Here is a 20,122-nt window from a genome sequence, read left to right as displayed (position 1 = left end):
CGACAAGGGATATCCGAAGATAGAAAGAAAAAACGAGAGTCGTTCACAAAGGCTTCATCATCGCGTGTATTATTAATTATTATATCTATTAAATCTTACGCGGATAACAATTATCTGAGAGCGACGTACGAGCACAATTTCTTTGGTGTGCCGATTAATCCACCATTAGTACAAATAGTTGTTGATCAACGCTGGTACCAACCTTGCTTTCGGTTTGGTACCGCGCGAAGTGTGCATTATCCTAAAAAGTCGTGAAGTTCTCGCGAAAGTTGGTGCAGGGCTTTTAGCCGATCTAAAATTCATCAGCGGGTGTTTCCGTACGGAATTCTCCATCCGAGAACGAGACGTCACGAACCCCGCTGGATGCCCTAAGGGCTCGGGTAGTTGCCCCCGGGCCAGCCGGTCACCGGTTCTGATGCCGACACGTGCTGAGCGCGATCGTTGAGGGTGCGGCGGTGCGCAGCGGAAGAGCAGAGCCACGAGGGCCCGCCGGAAGAGCTGAAGAAGAGAGATCTCGGGCCGGGCGACTGCCGGGAGTTGTTGCCCAGTCCCGGCGAGGGGGCGGACATCGGGCCCGGATGCTCGCGAAGACAAGACGCCGGAAGCGCTGCCACGTTGGAAGGGAAAATATTGACGGCCGTCAACAAGTTCCTTACAACGTCCCCTTTGGTTAACAAGGTCAAGTTGCTGATGGTGAGTTTTACTCTCTTGGTCCTATCTCTCTCTCCCTCTTCGTGTCTTTCTCTCCCTCTCTCTCTCTCTCTCTCTCTATACCTCCTTTTCGTATCTCCCTCTCTCCCTGTTTCTCTTGTCAGCACATACCGAGAGTGTTTCGCGCGGCCACTGACTCGGCCCCCGTCTAGTTTCCCGCTTTCTCGACGTAGGAGGACGTATATGCTTCGACTTCGCTTTGAATGCAGTTAGTTCGCAGTTGTCGCACGGCACTCGTCGCGATTGTACCTTTCCGCCTCCGGGAAGTTTCAGGGTAACGATGTTCACCGTTACTGCAAGGAAGGTACAAGATATCGACATGATTCCGATTTCTGATTGACGGGGAAAATTGGTTTTTGAAGTTTAGTTTCATCCGCGTCAGTTTCCGTCCCGCGCGAAAGAACGTGAGCTAAATTTCTAATATAATTAAGAAATAGAATACCCTGAATTTTTCATCGCGCTGGACGACGCTTGGATTATCCTTCGTATACTCGAGTTTTGTCTCTCGGAAGTGTTCAGAAAGTTTAACTGAAATTGTGGCTTGTATAATAACATAATGCAACTAGTAATGGTCACAACTAATACAGGATGTCCCCCGATTTTCCGTACATTTTGACAGTATGTTCTATGAGCTGAAATAAAAAAGATGTCATATAAGCTTTTTATTTACAAGTTTACATTTAAATTGCCATCTATTAATACAAACTGGATTGGATGTAATTTTAAATTTATTACTTTTTTGCTAGAGCAGAGGAAATAACCTTTCTATGAAGATTTCTTCTATCCTGGGAAAAAGATGATATATTCGAAATTACATCGATATCAAGCTTGTACTGACATAGACAGACGGCAATATGAAATGCAAGCTTAGATAAAAATATTTTTTTACATATTTTATATTTTTATTATAACTTTTTAATAACACTAAAAAAGAAATGTTTAATTTTTAGATGTTAAAATGTTTTATTTTTGTTTTTTAAACACTTAAAAGTATTTTAGTTCTAAACTTTTTCGATAAACAAAACACTATGTGTTTGGATTTAAAATACTAAAACGTTTACATAAAATCGGAATATCTTTTATTATTAACGTTTGTTTTGCAAAGAGATGTTTTAAACATAAACATTTTAAATACTGCACTTTTTATAGTAAATAATTTAAAGACCTATGTTTATTTTTTTCTTATTTCAACTCATAGGACATACTGTCAGAATTTGTACGGAAAATCAAGGGACACCCTGCTTAATATAATATAAAATTATAGTTTTGTTAAAGTTAAATATTACATATATTATATATTGTAACAATTAACGAATGCTAAACATCTAGTCGCATACATTCTATTAATCTCATCTACCGACACGTGGGCAATAAAGCTTAGCCACGCGATTGATAATTAGAATTTCTCACTTAGTTCACACCATACGTAATTTAGTTTATTCATCGACATTCTACTTCGGGAGCTTAACCATCCCTACTTCTCATCGTCGTGGAGAGCTTGACGGGTCGCGAAGCATAATTGTCGATCCACTTTGCACCACTGATCGTGTCGACGTGGTATCGTCACTCGAATGTTTGTCACCCAATACCTATATTTTACAGCGATAGGATTTGTTTAATTTTAGAAACTCTTGCCGCAGAAACGAAAACTCCTTGATTCCAGACAGAAATGCCGCGAGTAGTTTGCCGTGACATAAATTCAATGAAAAATTTGCGAACAGAATAATTATTTAAAAATTATTAATGTTCTTTCAGCGTTTCAATAATTTTCCAACAAGTTTTTCTTCTCTTGTTATAAGTATCAACACAAGAAAATGTTTGGTTGAATTAACTGAAATTCTGGCGGAGAATAAACGATCCAAAATTTTATTTAAGTCTACTAGATTTTTGATTAAATTTACTACAATAGAATTCTAGTAGATTTATGGGCCAATTCTAAGCAGAATCGTAACTTGTTCTCGTAAAACTTGTAAGAACTTATGAGTATATTCTAATTTTATGCGTGTATATCGTAAGTAGACATGGGACTTTTTATGCAGATATTTTTTGTAGATATGCACAAATATGCAAATTTGCATAAACATGCAAAGATGCACAATATCACAAATAAATATACATTTTTAGAATACTTTTGTAATACGACAAATTTTTATTTTGATATTACTTTCCAATCAGCTTTCTAAAAAAAAAATATGAAATTGCATAAAAATCCGGTGTCTAATCGTAAGACGTATGATTGTTAATAAATATCTATACGACTTCTTGTAAATCTTATGGCTAGTAAGAAACTGTTTGTAAAGATATTATATAAAGGTTTAAGAACTTAAAAGTTCTCATAAGTCTTATGAAAATATGTTACAAGCTTTACGATTCTTTAGAATTTAGGCATTAATCAGGAAATTCTGGATATTAATTATCTCAACTATAACTCTAATAGATTTAACTAGAATTCCAGTTAATTCACAACTAAACATATTTTTCTCCGTGAATGATTGCGCGTAGAATAATTAAGAACTGACGTAATACAATATATCACAGGGGCGCAGCGAGAATAACTTGAGAAATAATTGTATCAATTGCGAGTAAAACTTTTCAACTTTGACCAACTTTTGCAAATTAACTTCCGTTTCGGTAGGACACTATTTGCAACGGTGTGCTCGCGAGCAAATAATAATTGCTAGGATAACTCCTGGAAGAAAAGGATTACGGTCCCGAGCAGCTACGGGGTGTATTCTCGGAAATTGAAGATACGCCGCTGCTCATTACGATTGTATCCTCCACTATTTGTGTTATACTTTCTGTCTTCGCGAGAGATTTTCTTCCCCAATTTTCTATACGTTTCTTGTGCAATATTCTAAAAGCGTTTTGCATAAATCCGAAGGAATTTCCTAGTTTAATTCGGGATCAACCTACTTGGATCAGGAAAGACATTTAACTTTTAACATTTATGTTAATATGTACCATTCCGCTTTTAGTTAATAATTTACTTACCGAATTTCGGGGAACTTCGGACGCACACCTGCGCCCATACTTCGTTAGACGCTTTCAAAGGATAAAGTTGTTTCCCGCCACGAGCGACGCGATCCGTAAAAATGTCTTAATTGGCGGAGTTGTCCTTTGTACAATGGAAGACAAAACATTTATTTAACTATATACGTATAGAAAACATCAGAATATTATTCGTTTTTCACGATTTTAAATATGTACGAATTTTTAATTCTACGCTGAAAATCATAATTAAAAACGTTACGCGAATATTACGCGCAAAACGGAGATTTCTTCATTTTTATTTACAATGTGTGTGCGCATGTCACGCTGAAATAATGTGCAATTAACTACGTTCCTGCGTATTCGTTTACACGCAATTATGCCGTCGATGATCAGCGATGCGTGATACGCTTGCTTGCGTGCTTGCGTGCGTCTCCCACCATGCCATTATAATCCGAAATGAAAGCCCGGATTGCATGAGCCAGGTAGGCCCATTTTTTTTTCGATAAATCAATTATCCATTCATAATAGCCTATTGATTGAGCCAGATATAACTAAGTAACGAACGTGGATGGAAAAGAGGATAAAATTGATGGTACAGATTGCAATGCCATGTACAAAGGTGAAAAGAAAATCTTTGTGTCATACAAAACACGCTCGTTTCTCACCCTCGTTGTTGATACATAACCAAAATATTGGGGTGTATCCATGAAATCGCAAAGAAGAATATATATAGTAATAATAAAGGAATAAATACATGCAAAGAACGATTTTACTAAAGTATCTAAAAATTTATAACTGTACATATAGATACAGATTTGAAAATAATTGTGTTGGATTCTTTAATTATGTAAATCGCTAAATATGGTTGCTTGAATGTCGAAATTTTTGCAGCATTGCTCATCGTGCTTGAGTTTTTTTTTTACTTAATTAATTATTTTGATGGTCTATGAGTATTCAGAAGAGGATTTAGTATATGTTCATCCCCTCTACTTAAATTTTAGCAACACAATAGCAGAATACGCTCGTTTCTCTCCCTCATTACTGATATACAACTAAAATATTGGGGTGTATTCATGGAATCGCAAAACACAAAAAGGGATAAATATACGAAAAGGATTTTGCTGAAATATCTCAAAATTTAACTGAATACAGATTTAGAAATAATTTTGTTAAATTATCAAAATAATTATGTATAGAACGTTTAATCTGGTCGCTCAAAACTCGTTTACTAAAAACTTTGTAGCATTGCTCATCATTCTTGAATTTTCTACATAATTATTTTGATAATCCATGAGTGTATCTAGAGGATGATTTAAGATTCAATCTCTTTTTTTCCTAGAAAATTTGACAACATATTAGTAGAAGATTATCCGAATGGCATGGCTTTTATGTTAATTCGCAGTGACATTACTGTGATGTACCTGAAGATGTATTTAATTCGCTGTGGATAAAAGATCGTCGTATAATTTAATTTTGTAAATTTTATTTAATAATCTTCTTTGCCTTATTTATTATTCCTCTTTTCTTTTATTTAACTGTAGCTTAATATTACATTTTTACTAATATCTAGCAATGTTTCTTCACCGAAGGCCTTTCTACATACTTCACTAAACTTTTCTAAATTTTTCTTCCTAAAAAAAGTGATTATAAATATTTTGTATATAATAATAAGAACAATAGAGCAATATCAAAGAACTACATATTTTATTTTTAATAACTATATAGCTATACACTTTTTAAAGAAAAATAATAAAAGTTATGTATGATTTATAAATTTAATGTTTCTATTCAAAATAGAAACTGAGAAAACATTCTAAATTCTAAAATAGAAAAAAACAATTCATTAACACAAAAAATCACTGCCCTCTTATGTAATGTGTATAATAGAATTGAATTAACGCCCCTCTCTAAATTCTACGCTCGTGTGACGGTACAAATTATCTTAAGATCTGTATCTACCTGCACAGAAAAAATAATTTATTTGGACTCGAAACTCCTATTTACGTTTATTTTACACATTAAAACAATTTAACTTTAAATCAAAATTCAATCTAAAAAATTTATTAAAAAGCTTCAATCAATTACATTTCTTAATTTAAAGAATCAGTTTGTTATTCTATTTTAATATGACTACATTTATTAAACTTAAAGGAAGCTTATTCTTGGTTTAAGTATCTAAATTTTTAGATATTTCGTTAAAATCGTTCTTTCCATATAATCGACTCCAAGATTCGCGAATCTAACAGCAACACCTTGTCCAAATACATGACGAAAACTTGATAGCCTTTCTGTCAGAAAGATGTGCATTTCCGTAGGTTGCCAGCGAAGTGGTAACTGTCAGCATTATGTCAGACGAACGAACATATCTCTCGAGAACGATCGCGTGACCACTATATTAGAATCGAGAGCGCTCTTCACGCAAGCATCATTCAGTTTCTTGCATACGAGCGAGAGAGAGAGAGAGAGAGAGACAGAGAGAGAGATTCCGAATGTTTCGGGCATACGCCTGAAATAAGATCGCCGTCTGCCGCGCATTAGCATTAACCGCGGGATCATTACTGCGAACGCGTCGATTACCGAGTTCAAAGCGAGAGTGGCGTGGCCGATACTTGCCTGCGGTGACAGGGCTTCGAATGTCCGCCGCTGGATGTAACGGAATGCTCTTTCGCATCCTCCCGTAGAAATATTTAATTAACCTTAATTAAAATAGCGAAGTGAATTAACGCGTGCATGTAGCTTTCGATATACAGGCGCATTCGCTGGCTATTGTGCGACGTCAGTCACTAAAATGCATCCTCGAATGCGTCCTTCTATATTTCTGCACTTAAGGATTTACTGTGTTCGACGATAAATCGTTGCGTATATAAAGATGCAGATACAGTAGAATGAATAAAGGATTATTTATGCTGATCGTAAATTGTTAACTTATGTCGTAACCTGTAAAGTTCAATGCAATAATTTCAATATTTTTGTTCTTATAGACTTACAAATATATGTAACTTATGCGTGTCATAAAATTAACTCAAATTTAATTTTTACGGCAAGTGGCAGCACGTAAATTATTGTATTGAACTTATTGATTATGTCATAAGTTAACAGCTTACGGTCAGTACAAATAATCTTTGAAATAAGGAATAAGAAATAATGATTTCAACATAAATATATCAAAAACTGTGTATTCTGGTATATCCGATTTCTGATAGGTTGAAATCGTTATTTTTTATTCCTTCTATTTGCACTTTTACACGGCGATTTATCGTCGAGAAGTTTTCTTCGTGAGTTACATCTGACAGACTTCAAAGCGAAACTCGTGTACATTGCATTTTACACGGAAGGGATGATTTTGTTGAAGTATATATAAATTTAGGTAAATATACAGATCTCAAAATAATTTTATTGTAACATCAAAATAATTAAGTAGCACGTTCAAGCTAGTTACTAGAATGTCATAACTTTCTACAGCATTGCTCATCCTACTTGAGATTCTTACATAATTACTTTGATGATTTAACAAAATTATTTCCATATCTTTATTTAGCTACATTTCTAGTGTGTACTTAATGAAATAATTTCCTCCGTAAAGATTTCCAGCAATGTTAAAAAAATTTTTCACGCATGCAGAATCATTCTTGCAAAACTAAGATTTTTAGAAAGTTAGTTTTGTTATTTTTGTCTAGAAAAAAGTAACAATATGTAATTACATACACAAAAGAAAGTTTTGCTAAAAGATATAAAATTTTAGCTAAAAAATACAGACCTGAAAATAATTTTATTGAACCATTAAAATAATTATGTAGGAAGCATAAAATGATTACTCGAATGTCAAAAATTTTTGCAGCGTTCAACATAGGATGTGTTTAAAAAATGACTGCCAGTACTGAAAACCTATAGTGCTCGTAACGTAAACTATAGATTTTCAGTACTAGCAGTCAATTTTGGAACACAGCCATAATTGATGATTATTTTTATAGTCTAACAAAATTATTTTCAGATCTGTATTTAACTAAATTTTTATATACAGTCTATTAACCATTCTTTCCATGTATTAAAGCTGCATTTATATAATTTAATATTAAAATGAATTAGATTATTAGAGAATACAAGCTTTTTTATATTTTAAGATTTACATTATTTATAAATATAGTAAAACTCATATTCGCAGTAAATAGTAAAAATTCCATATTTATGCGGTGATTACGTACTACTGAAAAAGTATAAAAATACGGAGAGATGAGAAATATATATAATAATTAAAGCTAGATACAAAAATTAGATATCACGAAAAAACAAAACATATTTTATCTTTCATTGTTTTTCATTTATTGTATTTATTTCATTTATTGTATTTATTCCAAATATTTCATATTTCTTTTTCATTTCTCACTTGTTATTTCCCTTCTTTATTTATTCTATTTTAAAATAAAGAGGGAGATATATATTTTCCAATTTCAAGAAACATTTGTTTTTCAGGAAACATGTAACGTCTCTGTCAATGCTCTGTACTTTGTCTTTCTGTATACGTCGCGCCGATGCTTTACAAAATCTTTATTCACTAAATTCCTCACAAATAAACGAATGCTATGCTTGCGAGTATGAGAACAGGTATCAAATCGCGAAAAGGAAGGTGCGAATATGAAATTTCTGTCACGCAGTGGATTCGAATAAAAAATCCGGGGTCCAATGAAATCTTCCAATATGACCCAGAACTAAACCACATTGGTATCTGATTTCAGTACGACATATTTGTATGCGATTTTATTTTTATGTGTCTTTTAGAAGTATCAGTTTTTGTACACTGTTAAATTCATAATGTTAAATTTGAGTTATTATACTAAAAAAAATTGCTAATGGCTATCAAATGTTTAGTGAAATATATTAACTAATTAAATGTTTGGTTAATATAACCAAAAATATTTTGGAAAAATTAAACTAATTACTTCACATTAAACAATTAATTTTTTTCAAAATTTTTGCCCTTGAATTAAATTTAAAAAAAAATGTTTTAATATGATTTCAATAAAATTCAAGTCTGAATAGGTTAACTAAACATTTAATTAGCATTATTTCATGAAACACTTAATAATTAACTATTATTAATTTTTGTTCAGTATTTTAATTATTTCTATTAGATTATTACTGTTTATTAGATTATCACTTCCTAACCAATATGATATTAATTCAAAACGTTAAAATTATATAGTTCAATTCAAGACAATATATTAAATTTGACTTAAATTGAATTTATTAATTACTAAGTGCGCATGCGTTATTGTGTGGACATTGTTTATACTTTGAAACTAACTTCAGAAATTAATTTATTCACATTTTAACATATATACAGGAGTTAAAAATAACAAAATGTTATTTAACTTAGAGATTGGGTTACCATTGTTCCTTTGATATCTACACAGTGTACATACGTCATATATGTCGGCGATGTTATTTGGACCACCGCACCACTTCACAGGGAAGACAAAGTTCCTTCGTAGAAATTCCATTTCCCTACACATTTCGGCGACATCAGGGACCGACACACATGCACGTGTGCACACGAGTGCGTGTCGGGCGTTGAAGGCACGACGCACTGAAGCGAAAAGGGCAGCTGGTCCGAGCATTGTCCCCCGGAGGCGAGTCTACGACTTTTGCGAGGGTGCCATACCCCGAGTGCCTTTATCGTGCGACGTTACGTTCCGCTCGCGCAGACGGGAAATTCCGGCCGAGTTCGTTGTCGTACGACGAGACAAATAGGCGGAGACGTGGTGCAGATACGACCGGCGACCGGGAACACTGGCGCTAAATACCGTCTGCGGAGTCAATTGTGATAGGGTTTACCGATGTACAGATAGTTCCCGATAGGTCGTTTGCCGTGCCGCGGGAGACGCGTCGCGATTTACGGTTGAACACGAATTCGCGATCGAGGGTCTGCATAGTTTAAAACATTAATTTATACGATTAATAAATTTATACGATTCATAATATTAAACATTAAGAGGACAATTATGAGTACTACGCGATAATTGATACACGAATACAGCATAGTTGGAAAATTTGTGTTAAATTTAACACAAGATGATCGTGTTGGAAATAATACAAATATTATATAAAAAATTAACACTAACGCAACACTGACATAATTCGTATCATACAATCATGTATGTATACAATATTATTATAATATTTAAAAAAATAAATAATAATAAATACTTACAAATATATTCTGTGCTGTCTGGGCAGTGTAGCGTATATAATGCAGTGCAAAAGTCGCTTAAAATCTGATAAAGGCGCCTCCAGATGGTATATGGCAATTGTTCACCAAAATTAGCAAATATCATATATACATATACCATACATAATGATTCATATTGAATGTGACCAATATTTAATGAATGTGTACAAAGTTGGCATATACATTGGTCATATTATTTGGAAGCGCTTTAATCCTGATTATCGCGCTGTACAAATATTTGCTGTTCTTCCTCTTAAGATTAATTATGAGTACTATATACCCATTATGTGATGTTCGATATCGCTTTAAAATGCGGTCGATTTGAGGATAGTGATAAACTTAGGTGACGTTAGAAGCAGGTTTTGCGAGAGTTGTTTTGTCGTCGTAATGTTATCATAACACTGACATTTACTTGAACGGAATCCTTATTTTATTTACTGCGGCCATTATGACTGCACTCATTCGATCTACCTAACGTGTCGTCATACGTACACGCGATATAGCGTTAGATATAGTTTACGAGAGGCCTTTATGTGACATAAACCGGAGACGTGGATGCTTGGCCACTTTTGATATGCAACTGTAATTCTTCCATCTTTTTGGTCTCATATAAAATCGTACGAAGAATGTTCCAGGCGTCGAAGTCCCTCGCGATAGCCAATACGGAGTTCCTCATTCGTGAAATCTTTTTTCTTGTTATTTTTGCCGTTTTAATTTCATTAAATCGCTTTTTTAATTGGATAAAATATTTATTGCTTTAGCTTGTCCGCCAAGAAGGGATTTAGTTTACAATTTCTTCACTTAATAAAAAATTAAAAGAAATTCCATACATCTATTCATATTTGAATAATTAACATTACATTATTCACGTGGTTTTTTTAACATAATTAATCGCGTGAGGTATTTTTTATATTTCAACATTATATATCTCAATTTTCATTATTCTTTTTGATCATTTATTAAATAAATTAAGTATAATAATTAATAACATAGGATATCATTATAGGATAAAGTCGTCTATTATGAGATATCTTTTTTAAAGGCTTATAACTTATTTAATTTGTACTTATGACTTTTAACTTTATACTTTCACATGTTAAATTTATATAAAAAACATACTTTCAACACAATTCATCTGAAATATTAATAATCTTTCTCCAAATTTAATCTCAAAAAAAACTGTAATAAATTTATTGCGAAAAACATCTCGGTCAGAAGTCAAACCTGGATTTCTTGAATTCTATGTGATTAAAAAATTTAAATATTATACATAATAATTAGGGTATGTTAAGTTAGCACCCCAACTATAGTACTCAGGAGTTCTGATTAGAGTTCCCACTTCCTTTTGACGAGACGAAGAGTTCCCTATAGTTAATAACAAGAGTTCCGCTCAATAAACATTTTTTTTACATTTTTTAAAAATGGGGTGCTAACTTTTTATCGAATTTCGAGGTGGAATAGTTCTGAGCGGCTTAATAGCTTCAATTTGCGATTACCTAGAGTTCCTGATATGTAAAAAAAATTTTCGAATAATAAAAAAAAAATTAAAAATTTTTGAAAAATTAATTTTTTGATACTATAGTTCTAATGATAATTTCTTTTGACGATACGAAGAGTTCTCTATGATTTTTAATGACATATGCGCTTAATAATCATTTTTTAATAATTTTTTAAAAATGGAGTGCTAACTTTTTAACGAAATTCAAGGTCGCATAGTTCTGATCAGCTTAACAGAACTATTTTGTGAATACCTAGAGTTCTTGACACATAAAAAACATTTTATTGAGTACCGAGTAGTTCTGATCGGAGTTCTGGACAGTTCTCGGCGATTTCTGTCGAAAAGTATCAGGGCTCAAAGCGATTAGACAATATGTGTTGCAACATTGAGTATAAATTAAGGTTCTAAACATAAGAATATTTTATCTTAAATTTATATGCGTTACTTCTTGTCTCAAGACAATAAGTCAATCTTATTTAATTCAAGATAGCAGAGTATAAAAATTCTTATCTAATCTTAATATTATTTTATTTTTATATTTCACAGGGTTGCCATAAGATTAAGTACATAAGAATATTTTTACCTCGTTATTAGAAATGCTTTCTGATGGGATATTCATGTCTTTTTGTACCTTTCCTAATAATTTATTTTTCTTATACTTATCCTGTGTATGAATTTTTATTTTTATCCTTTTTTTTTCTCCAACTCCTTAGCTTTCTCTTTCCACGCATTAAATCAGCTAACAAAATCTAATATTTATTTACACGATGGAGGAGACAGGAGATATATCATCAACGTCAGAATAAAATACACAGATTCGCGTTAATTTTAATCAAGTTGCACAGCGATATGTGAAACTACACTCGGGACTTCTGTGTGACTGTGTGCTTAACATTTTTAATTAACGATGCTGTTTGGGCAACTTTTAACAGCAGCGCGCAATTTCCAGCCGGGCAAAGGCGTCTCTTCGGGGAAAGCTTGGTGACTAACTCTATTAAGTAGAACATCTCGTTCGCGTCGCGACAGCGACGTGTTTCTCAGTCCGGTTGATATTGTGGGCATCCGCTCTGAAAACGTACGATGAAAACTTCATTGAAAACTATAGTATGTACTAAAACTCGCGCCTTCTCAATAATTAACAAGTATAGCGCGTACTTTATGCATGAATTCGATTTTCGCCCGAGGTACCGCGATGAATGACGGCAAAGTATGGAAATGAGAACACGCTTGGAAAATGTCCCGCGGGAAAATGCGCGCATAAATCATAAGCTTAAAGACGACACGAGGGTACGGGGAACAAGCCTTCCGGGGGTACATCAGGGATCGCGTCGCACAAAAATGACACGTAAAGACGACTTAATAGGAAATTGCGCGGGATTTTCTTGTAATTCGATTACATCTCGCCTGTATATCGGTAACCTTCCTCCCTCGCTCTTCCTTCCTTTTATAGTCACCACGCTATCCGAGGTGTATCAAGATATCTGGTGGAGTCGCCAGTATAAATTCAATAACTCTAATGCATTTGATCGTACTGTTCGTATAATGTTTGTATCCCCGTCGTTTGGCCTAATACGCGATGTATATCCCGCTATTTTTACGTTTCTTAGAATTATCTCGAGCAAAGTAAGGCCGTAACATGAGCGTGTACGCTTAAAATATATTTTACGAAGCTCATATTTTAGAATGTACCTACCTTCGGCTCCATTTTTACACGCGACTATAATATATAGTATATCACTTTATGCCCGGACTGTTTTGAAATATACATATACAATGGCAGCTTATTAGTTAAATGGACGGCGGTAATATTCTGCTCCTCAGAAAAAAAATGTAATGAAAGCTGCAGATTTCTTTTTGGGAAAAAAAAATTATTTCATACGGTAATGTAATATAAATTTGCGTCAATTACGCGTTCCGTATTCCCGCCTTATGGAAGAGTTAATTAAATGTTCTACATATTTTATAAAAATAATAATAACATAAAATTTTTAGTCTCCGTGAGGTGTAGCTAGCGGATTAATTGCAAACGCCTGAATTCTGAATACTCCACCATGCGCCTTGACACAAATCTGCCTGCGTTCACGCGCGTTTATGCGCGTCCTCTTTTATAAATGAATATCGTCACATCAGTTTCGACACCGGTGTATCGTATTGACACATACTGAAGCGTATCGACGCAGATGTAGGGCATATATTGATTATTTTGCGCCGCGAGAAGTTTTTATGAAAGCGCGAGAGAGCGACTGCGAAGAAACCAGGTGAGGTGTACATTTAAAGAGCCATGAGTAAGCAGACTACGTAATCACGTCGTGTGTTCTGGCCGATCATCATTGTCGTTGACAGCATGCATTATGATCCATTATACTATCACCAGACCATCCCGTATACGTGAAAAGAACATTACTTAATCATTATCATCCTTACCCGGCATTCTTCCAAGATTTTCGTGATATCTCGCAAGCTTTTACTTTAAGCTATAGGATAGGAAAGTAACTCGTTAACTTATCATGAAATTACAATTAGAGTTACTTTTTTCTCAGCAACTTAACTTCGTTTCTTTCTTTCTATCTATACTTGTAACTTAATTTATAGTGACTTTCATTGGACGCGCTAGTGCACATTGGTGCATATTAAGGTTATTACACACTAGTTTAATTTGAGTGCAAAAGCGAAGTACAAATATTTGGAAATTTGAAAATACATACCGTACCTAATAACAGCATAATAAAGTTTTAAGTATTTATAAAAAACATACATCTTTATATCAGTTTATGTGCGACGACTTTAATACTCACAGTATACACTGAAATTGTGTACACGACTAATTTTATAGTTATTTTATAATTACTTTATATTAAACTTATTCCTCAATATATGACTTGATTAAAATGAAGTGCTCAGCAAACAATCAGTGATTATTTCTTGTGATTGGAATATATCTTTATCTTTGATAAAATCATTATACTCTGTAAATATTTGTATTAAGAATTAAACTAGGAGCCGTTTAGAATGTGTAAACGCGTCTTAATATTAATCCGATAACTTCATTATATCAACTAAATAATTTAATTCGCAAAATTAAAATTACAGTTTTGTTCAGTACATTTTAACCAAAAATTTTTGTTTAATATATGTTTCAACTAAACTTTTGCTGTTACAACAAATTTGTTTTATTTATGGAAGAAAACATATTTTCTAGTGTACACAGATACAGATTTGAAAATTATTTTAATTGTTGGGCCATAAAAATAATTATGTAAATTAGTTTTAATTAATTGCTAGAATACCAAAAATGTTTGCGGCATTATCAAATTTAAGTCTTATGTAATTATCTTGTGACCTAACAAAATTATTTTCAAATCGTTATAAAAATTTAATGTTATAGATTAAATTTTTAGAATCTTCAGCAGAACCGTTCTTTCTGCAATTATGCGAAGATCTACTAATAAATTTCAATGATCTTTATTCAGATTAATCGAGTGAATGAAAATCGCGTTGTCTTTTTATGGAAAAGTATTCTGATAAAATTGATTCAAAATTGTTTTAGTACTTCCTGAATATCAGTAAGCTGTCTTTATAGAAACTTTTTGTTGCAGTATCTAAAAATAGCTAGGTATGTACACAAATCTGAAAATAATTTTGATTGAATTATTATAAATAATGTAGAATGTCGAAATTTTTGCAATATTGCTCATCATTAAATGTCTTACGCTTAAATGTCTTATATAATAATTTTAATAATTCAACAAAATTATGTTCAGATCTGTATCTAACTAAATTTTTAGATACTTCAGCAAAACCGTTCTTTCGGTGTAATAAGATGTCACCCTTAAAATATCGTGTGAGAAATACTTTTATGACTACTACTAACGCGACCTATAATTTCATAATCCAGCTTAAGTGACGCTAACAAAAGTACCAAGTACGTTCGTCACTGACAAACTTACGTTTAACCGAGTCTGCTTCCTCTTATAAAAGTTTAATTGACCCAATTGATTAACATTGAACGCAATTGTAATATGAGCTATGGAAGGTTTCGGACAAATTTCTTCCCGCAGAGAAGCAAATTTTAATGGTATTTTAATTACACGTAAATTAACGTCATCTGATTGTACGAATAATGTGATTCGATCACATGATTACATGAATATTCAAACCGCGAAATCAAGAGAGAATTCTTTTTACAGTTGAATTGTTTGTCGCCCCAAAGGAGTATCTGAATGCAGAAATCTGATTATAGATTTATCGATAAGAAAGTGTGGAGAATATATGCATATATATCTCAATAAATTAATCTCTTTTTAATTTATTTATCACCGATTTTTATTACGTGATGCGAAAGTATAATTGATATTTCGTTATTAGCATATGTACACATTTTTTTCGTATTTCGTATTTTATCGGTAAATTAATTTAAAACTACGAGACTGTGGACGAATATTTGATTTTATGTACAGAGAGATATCATATTTTGAGAAATATCGCAATTGGAAATATTAACATGATTCACGGTTGCACGTACGCAACGATTATTTCATTAAGTGAATTTGACGATTCTCTCTCTCCTCAGTCGTCTTCTAATATCGTTAATGAAAAGTCCGATTTGCATAACGAATCAGCGGCGTTTTGACAAAAACGAATGTCCAGATGACTCCGAGTTCGTTCTAGTTTGAAAGATAGAAGGGGACACGTAGCGAGCGCGACAGGATGGTTAACGCGATAAAAAACTTACTCAACGCGCTTTGACATGAATGAGGTTCACTGTAATGATACCAGAAATGTGGTCACTAACATGTTATAGTACACCTATAATCAATGTTTCATCCATTAGAACCAGGAAGCACTGAAAGAATAATTTTGTTAAAATATCTAAAAATTCAATGAGATACAGATCTAAAAATAATTTTGTTAGATCATTAGCAAAATTATTATTAGGATAGCCAAACTGGCTACTAGAATGTTAAAACTTCTTGCATTGTTCATCATTGAGATTCCTACATAATTAATAATATTTTGATGGTCCAATAAAATTGTATATATTTTGAGATATCTACTTAAATTTTTAGATACTTTAGTCAAATTATTTTTTCCGAATACGACATTCAGAAAAGTTACAAATTTGAAAACAATTTTGTTGAATCATTAAAATAATTTTACAAGACGTTAAATTATACATTTTAATAATCAGCTTAAATATCTTATGTAATTATTTTAATGTTATAAAAAAATAATTTGGATTTGCATCTAACTTTTTTAGATACTTTAGCGTAAAATCGTTCTTTTCATGTATTTATAGTTTTGTTTTTCACGTTCGCAAAACGTCATTGTCAATTTCGTGCTGCAATACGTTTTAGCAGTGAAACGTTCTAATGTTTGAACTCTTAAGGACAACTAATTCTGCCCTGAAAGAAAGAAAAAATTAACATAATTGGTAAATTCATGCAAACTATTTCTCTACTGATCACTAAAGCAGATTTCGCGACGGCACAAAGTTTTCGATGTCACTCTCTCTTTCTCTTTCTTTCCCCCCCTTTTTCCCGGGGTTTAATGCACATTTTCTTTCTGAATACGAATAAAATGAATGAACTTGTATTTAAATCAACTTTTGCTGCCCAGCCTGCATTCGGTGCGGAATCGTTTATGGCAACCGCGCTCAAGAGATGTCCACCGTCGTAATTTTATACGGAACCGCATTCATTACATCACGGACAAAGGCGGGTAAAAGTTAGGAATTATAGCTCTGTCCCATCGTCTTTCTCGCTTTGCTCGTTGATGTTATTGCAACGTTGAACATCATTCATAACTCGGATTCCACACGAGCGAAAGTCAACGATAACACGAGAAGCGTTTTCCTGTGCATACACATCGGGCTTTACGTATATTTCTGCAAGAATATATCTATTCCTCCGGGCGCATACCTCCTGTTGCTCGATATTCTATAGATTGTGTAAAGAGCAAACAAAGGAGAACGAGCTGAATAAATCGGTCATCCCCCGACGGAACTGTACGATCTTTTTATTACATAAATGGTATGTAATTTATTTTATTCTGACATCATTCAAAGAACGTGAAATCCGGAATTTGCGGTAAAAGGCATTAATATAAACGAATTTCGCGTCTTCCGAAAAATATCTCGTTCTTGCGCAACATTGTAATCAAAATTTCTAAAATCGTTTGCGAACTCGACGAGGCGAGGTATGTGACTCAGGTATACCCCGCAGGGTGCATTGCGCTGCAGTCACTGCAATGTACTTTCTGCTGCAGGCAGGTACCTTAAATAAGTCTTCGCTGAGTAAGCTCTCGTTTTACCAGAAATCATGAAAAGTGAGGACGTGGGGGATGAAATATACAAAAGTAAAAGAAACACAGAGAGAGAAAGGGAGAATTGCGAGATACATCGCAACTAGGTGTCTTGTGGCATTTTAAACCAGAGAGGTGGGGATTGCACTGATCTCTTCTTCTCTCGAACGGTCCACCCATTACCTCTCGCGTTCTGTCTCGTTTTCATCTTCACGTTTCAGTTTGCATCGTCCATTCGTTTTTCATCTTTTTGTCTTGGATATAAAGCGCGTGAGTGATTTTTGTGCTATCATGCATCTAACGCATTCGCAACTGGAATGCCTTAACGTCAATTTTTTAAATCCAGATTCCACCTAGTAAACTGAGAGAGAGAACATTAAATTATTAATATCCTTCTATAAGATGTTTATTTACATTAAAATTATAAAATTACTTGTTAATTTAATTGTGAGTTATAAGTATAAGAGTTATACTCTTATACTTTTGCCATGATTGCGTTTCAAAATCGAAAAAGATTTCGGTACGTAGAATCGGGGATATGCACATAAATTCACTCTGTATTAATTAAGCATTAAGAACCGCTTAGATAAAAAATAGATTCATTTTTTTTAAATTAATCTAGATCTAGTGAAGTTATATAAATATTCTAGTAAATTTGCTCACTTTCATAATTTTCTCTTTATTCCAAGTACCATAATAAACTCCCTGATTGTATTTTTCGCGATTCAATATTTACGTGTTGAAATTTGAAATCCACGTGACTTGGTGATTATTATATTAATATGCACAATATGTGCACGTACACATTTTTTTTTCTATAAGAAAAAATAAAAATAAAATCTTTTTAAGCGCATTGCAACGAATGCATTATGAACGAAATGATGTTACATTTCTGGTAATTGCTCGCTTTCTAGTTCAGCGATCGTGGCACCACTGATTGCGATACATTTTTCTGCCAAAGCAAAAGTTTTATCGTCTATCGTTTGCAGCACGCGATTTTGTCAGGATTCCCGGCAGCTTCTCTTCCGTATGAAAATACTAAATTGCGTTACGTAACGCAATTTCGCTATGTCGGATGCGCGAAAAAAAGCCTGCACTCGCAAAGGTGCTTGCGAAGCGAAGAACAAATATATTTGTCGCGCAACAATGTGTCCCGCGTACTCTGCAATTTATTTCTTGAAACTAACAACAGATTAATGAGTGAAAAATATACGGGACAAGCTGTACAAGTCGCGCAATTTCACTAGAATTAGAATTTAAAGCGCACGTCGTAAACGTAATATAATTATTAGACGGAAAGAATGATTTTGCTAACAATAAGAGTATTTAAAAATCTAGAGTTTAGATAGATACAAATCTGAAAATAATTTTGTTGAACTGTCGAAATAATTGTGTCGGAAACTCAAGCATGATGAACAATGCTGCAAAAAGTTTTGACATTCTAGCAATCTACACACAAACTTTTATAACGAGGACTAAACTGCTCACTTCGATTATTTTGCATATGATAAAAAGAAATAAAAGTGATTTTGAGCTATTCTTGTTTTGATCCATCTATATACATGTATGCATATTGTCTGTGAATATATCACATGATTGTATTACGTGACTACGACTGCGTTCCGTTATTCACTGCGAGTACTGAAAATCTACTACATTGCATATAACTTACATAGATTTTCCGTACTTGCAGTGAATAACAAAGTGCACTCTCTATGTGATTTATATATGTATGAATAGATGAACGAAGAAGTGGGAGCCTCCATCGCGGAAGCTTGATATTAAACTTTGCGGCAAAGTGAACAGTTTAGTTATAACACTGAAAGAAAAAGTTTAATTTTAAGATATTAAACTATTTTATTCTTATCCTCGTTTTTAAACACTTAAAGATATTTTAGTTTTAAACTTTTCAATAAATAAAATACTATGTGTTTGTGTGGATTTAAAATATATACCTATTGTTTAAAACTAAAATATCTTTAAGTTTAAAAAAAAAACAAAAATAAGAATAAAACATTTTAATATCTTAAAATTAAACACTTTTTTTAGTGAAGGCTAGTAATTTTTGAGGAAGGCTAGTAAATATTTGAGAGAACGAACGACTTAAGTACAGTTCAGTTAAATTGTCAATTACAAAATCGTATTGGTATCTTAACACATTATTTAAGACAATTAATTTGATAGTCCAACAAAACTATTTTCAAATTTATTTTCTAAACATGTGTCTGGCTATAAATTTTTAGATACTTTAGTGAAACTATTTCTTCCGCGTATGAATTATACGTTAGAAATTAGCCGCTAATTAGAAATAATAAGTTTGCAGTAGAGAATTATTTAAAGATGAAAATGTACTGAATACTCGTATGCATGTTCAATATCTCCATAATATTAGATAT

The 20,122-nt window shown here is 33.1% G+C and overlaps 1 protein-coding gene across 1 annotated transcript in view; it reads left to right on the top strand.

Annotated features, from left to right (window-relative positions):
- The first annotated feature begins 948 nt into the window (after positions 1 to 948).
- Positions 949 to 20,122, top strand: part of LOC108776611 (calmodulin) — a 92,547-nt gene continuing 73,373 nt past the window's right edge. The window contains exon 1 of the mRNA XM_018543280.1: positions 949 to 1,015. Within this exon, the coding sequence (XP_018398782.1) occupies positions 992 to 1,015 (24 nt within the window). The 5' untranslated portion in view covers positions 949 to 991. The remainder of the gene's footprint in view (positions 1,016 to 20,122) is intronic.

The sequence above is a fragment of the Cyphomyrmex costatus genome, unplaced genomic scaffold (assembly GCF_001594065.2).
Source record: "Cyphomyrmex costatus isolate MS0001 unplaced genomic scaffold, Ccosl1.0 scaffold364, whole genome shotgun sequence".
Lineage (NCBI taxonomy): Eukaryota > Metazoa > Arthropoda > Insecta > Hymenoptera > Formicidae > Cyphomyrmex > Cyphomyrmex costatus.
This window is presented reverse-complemented; position numbering and strand designations above follow the sequence as displayed.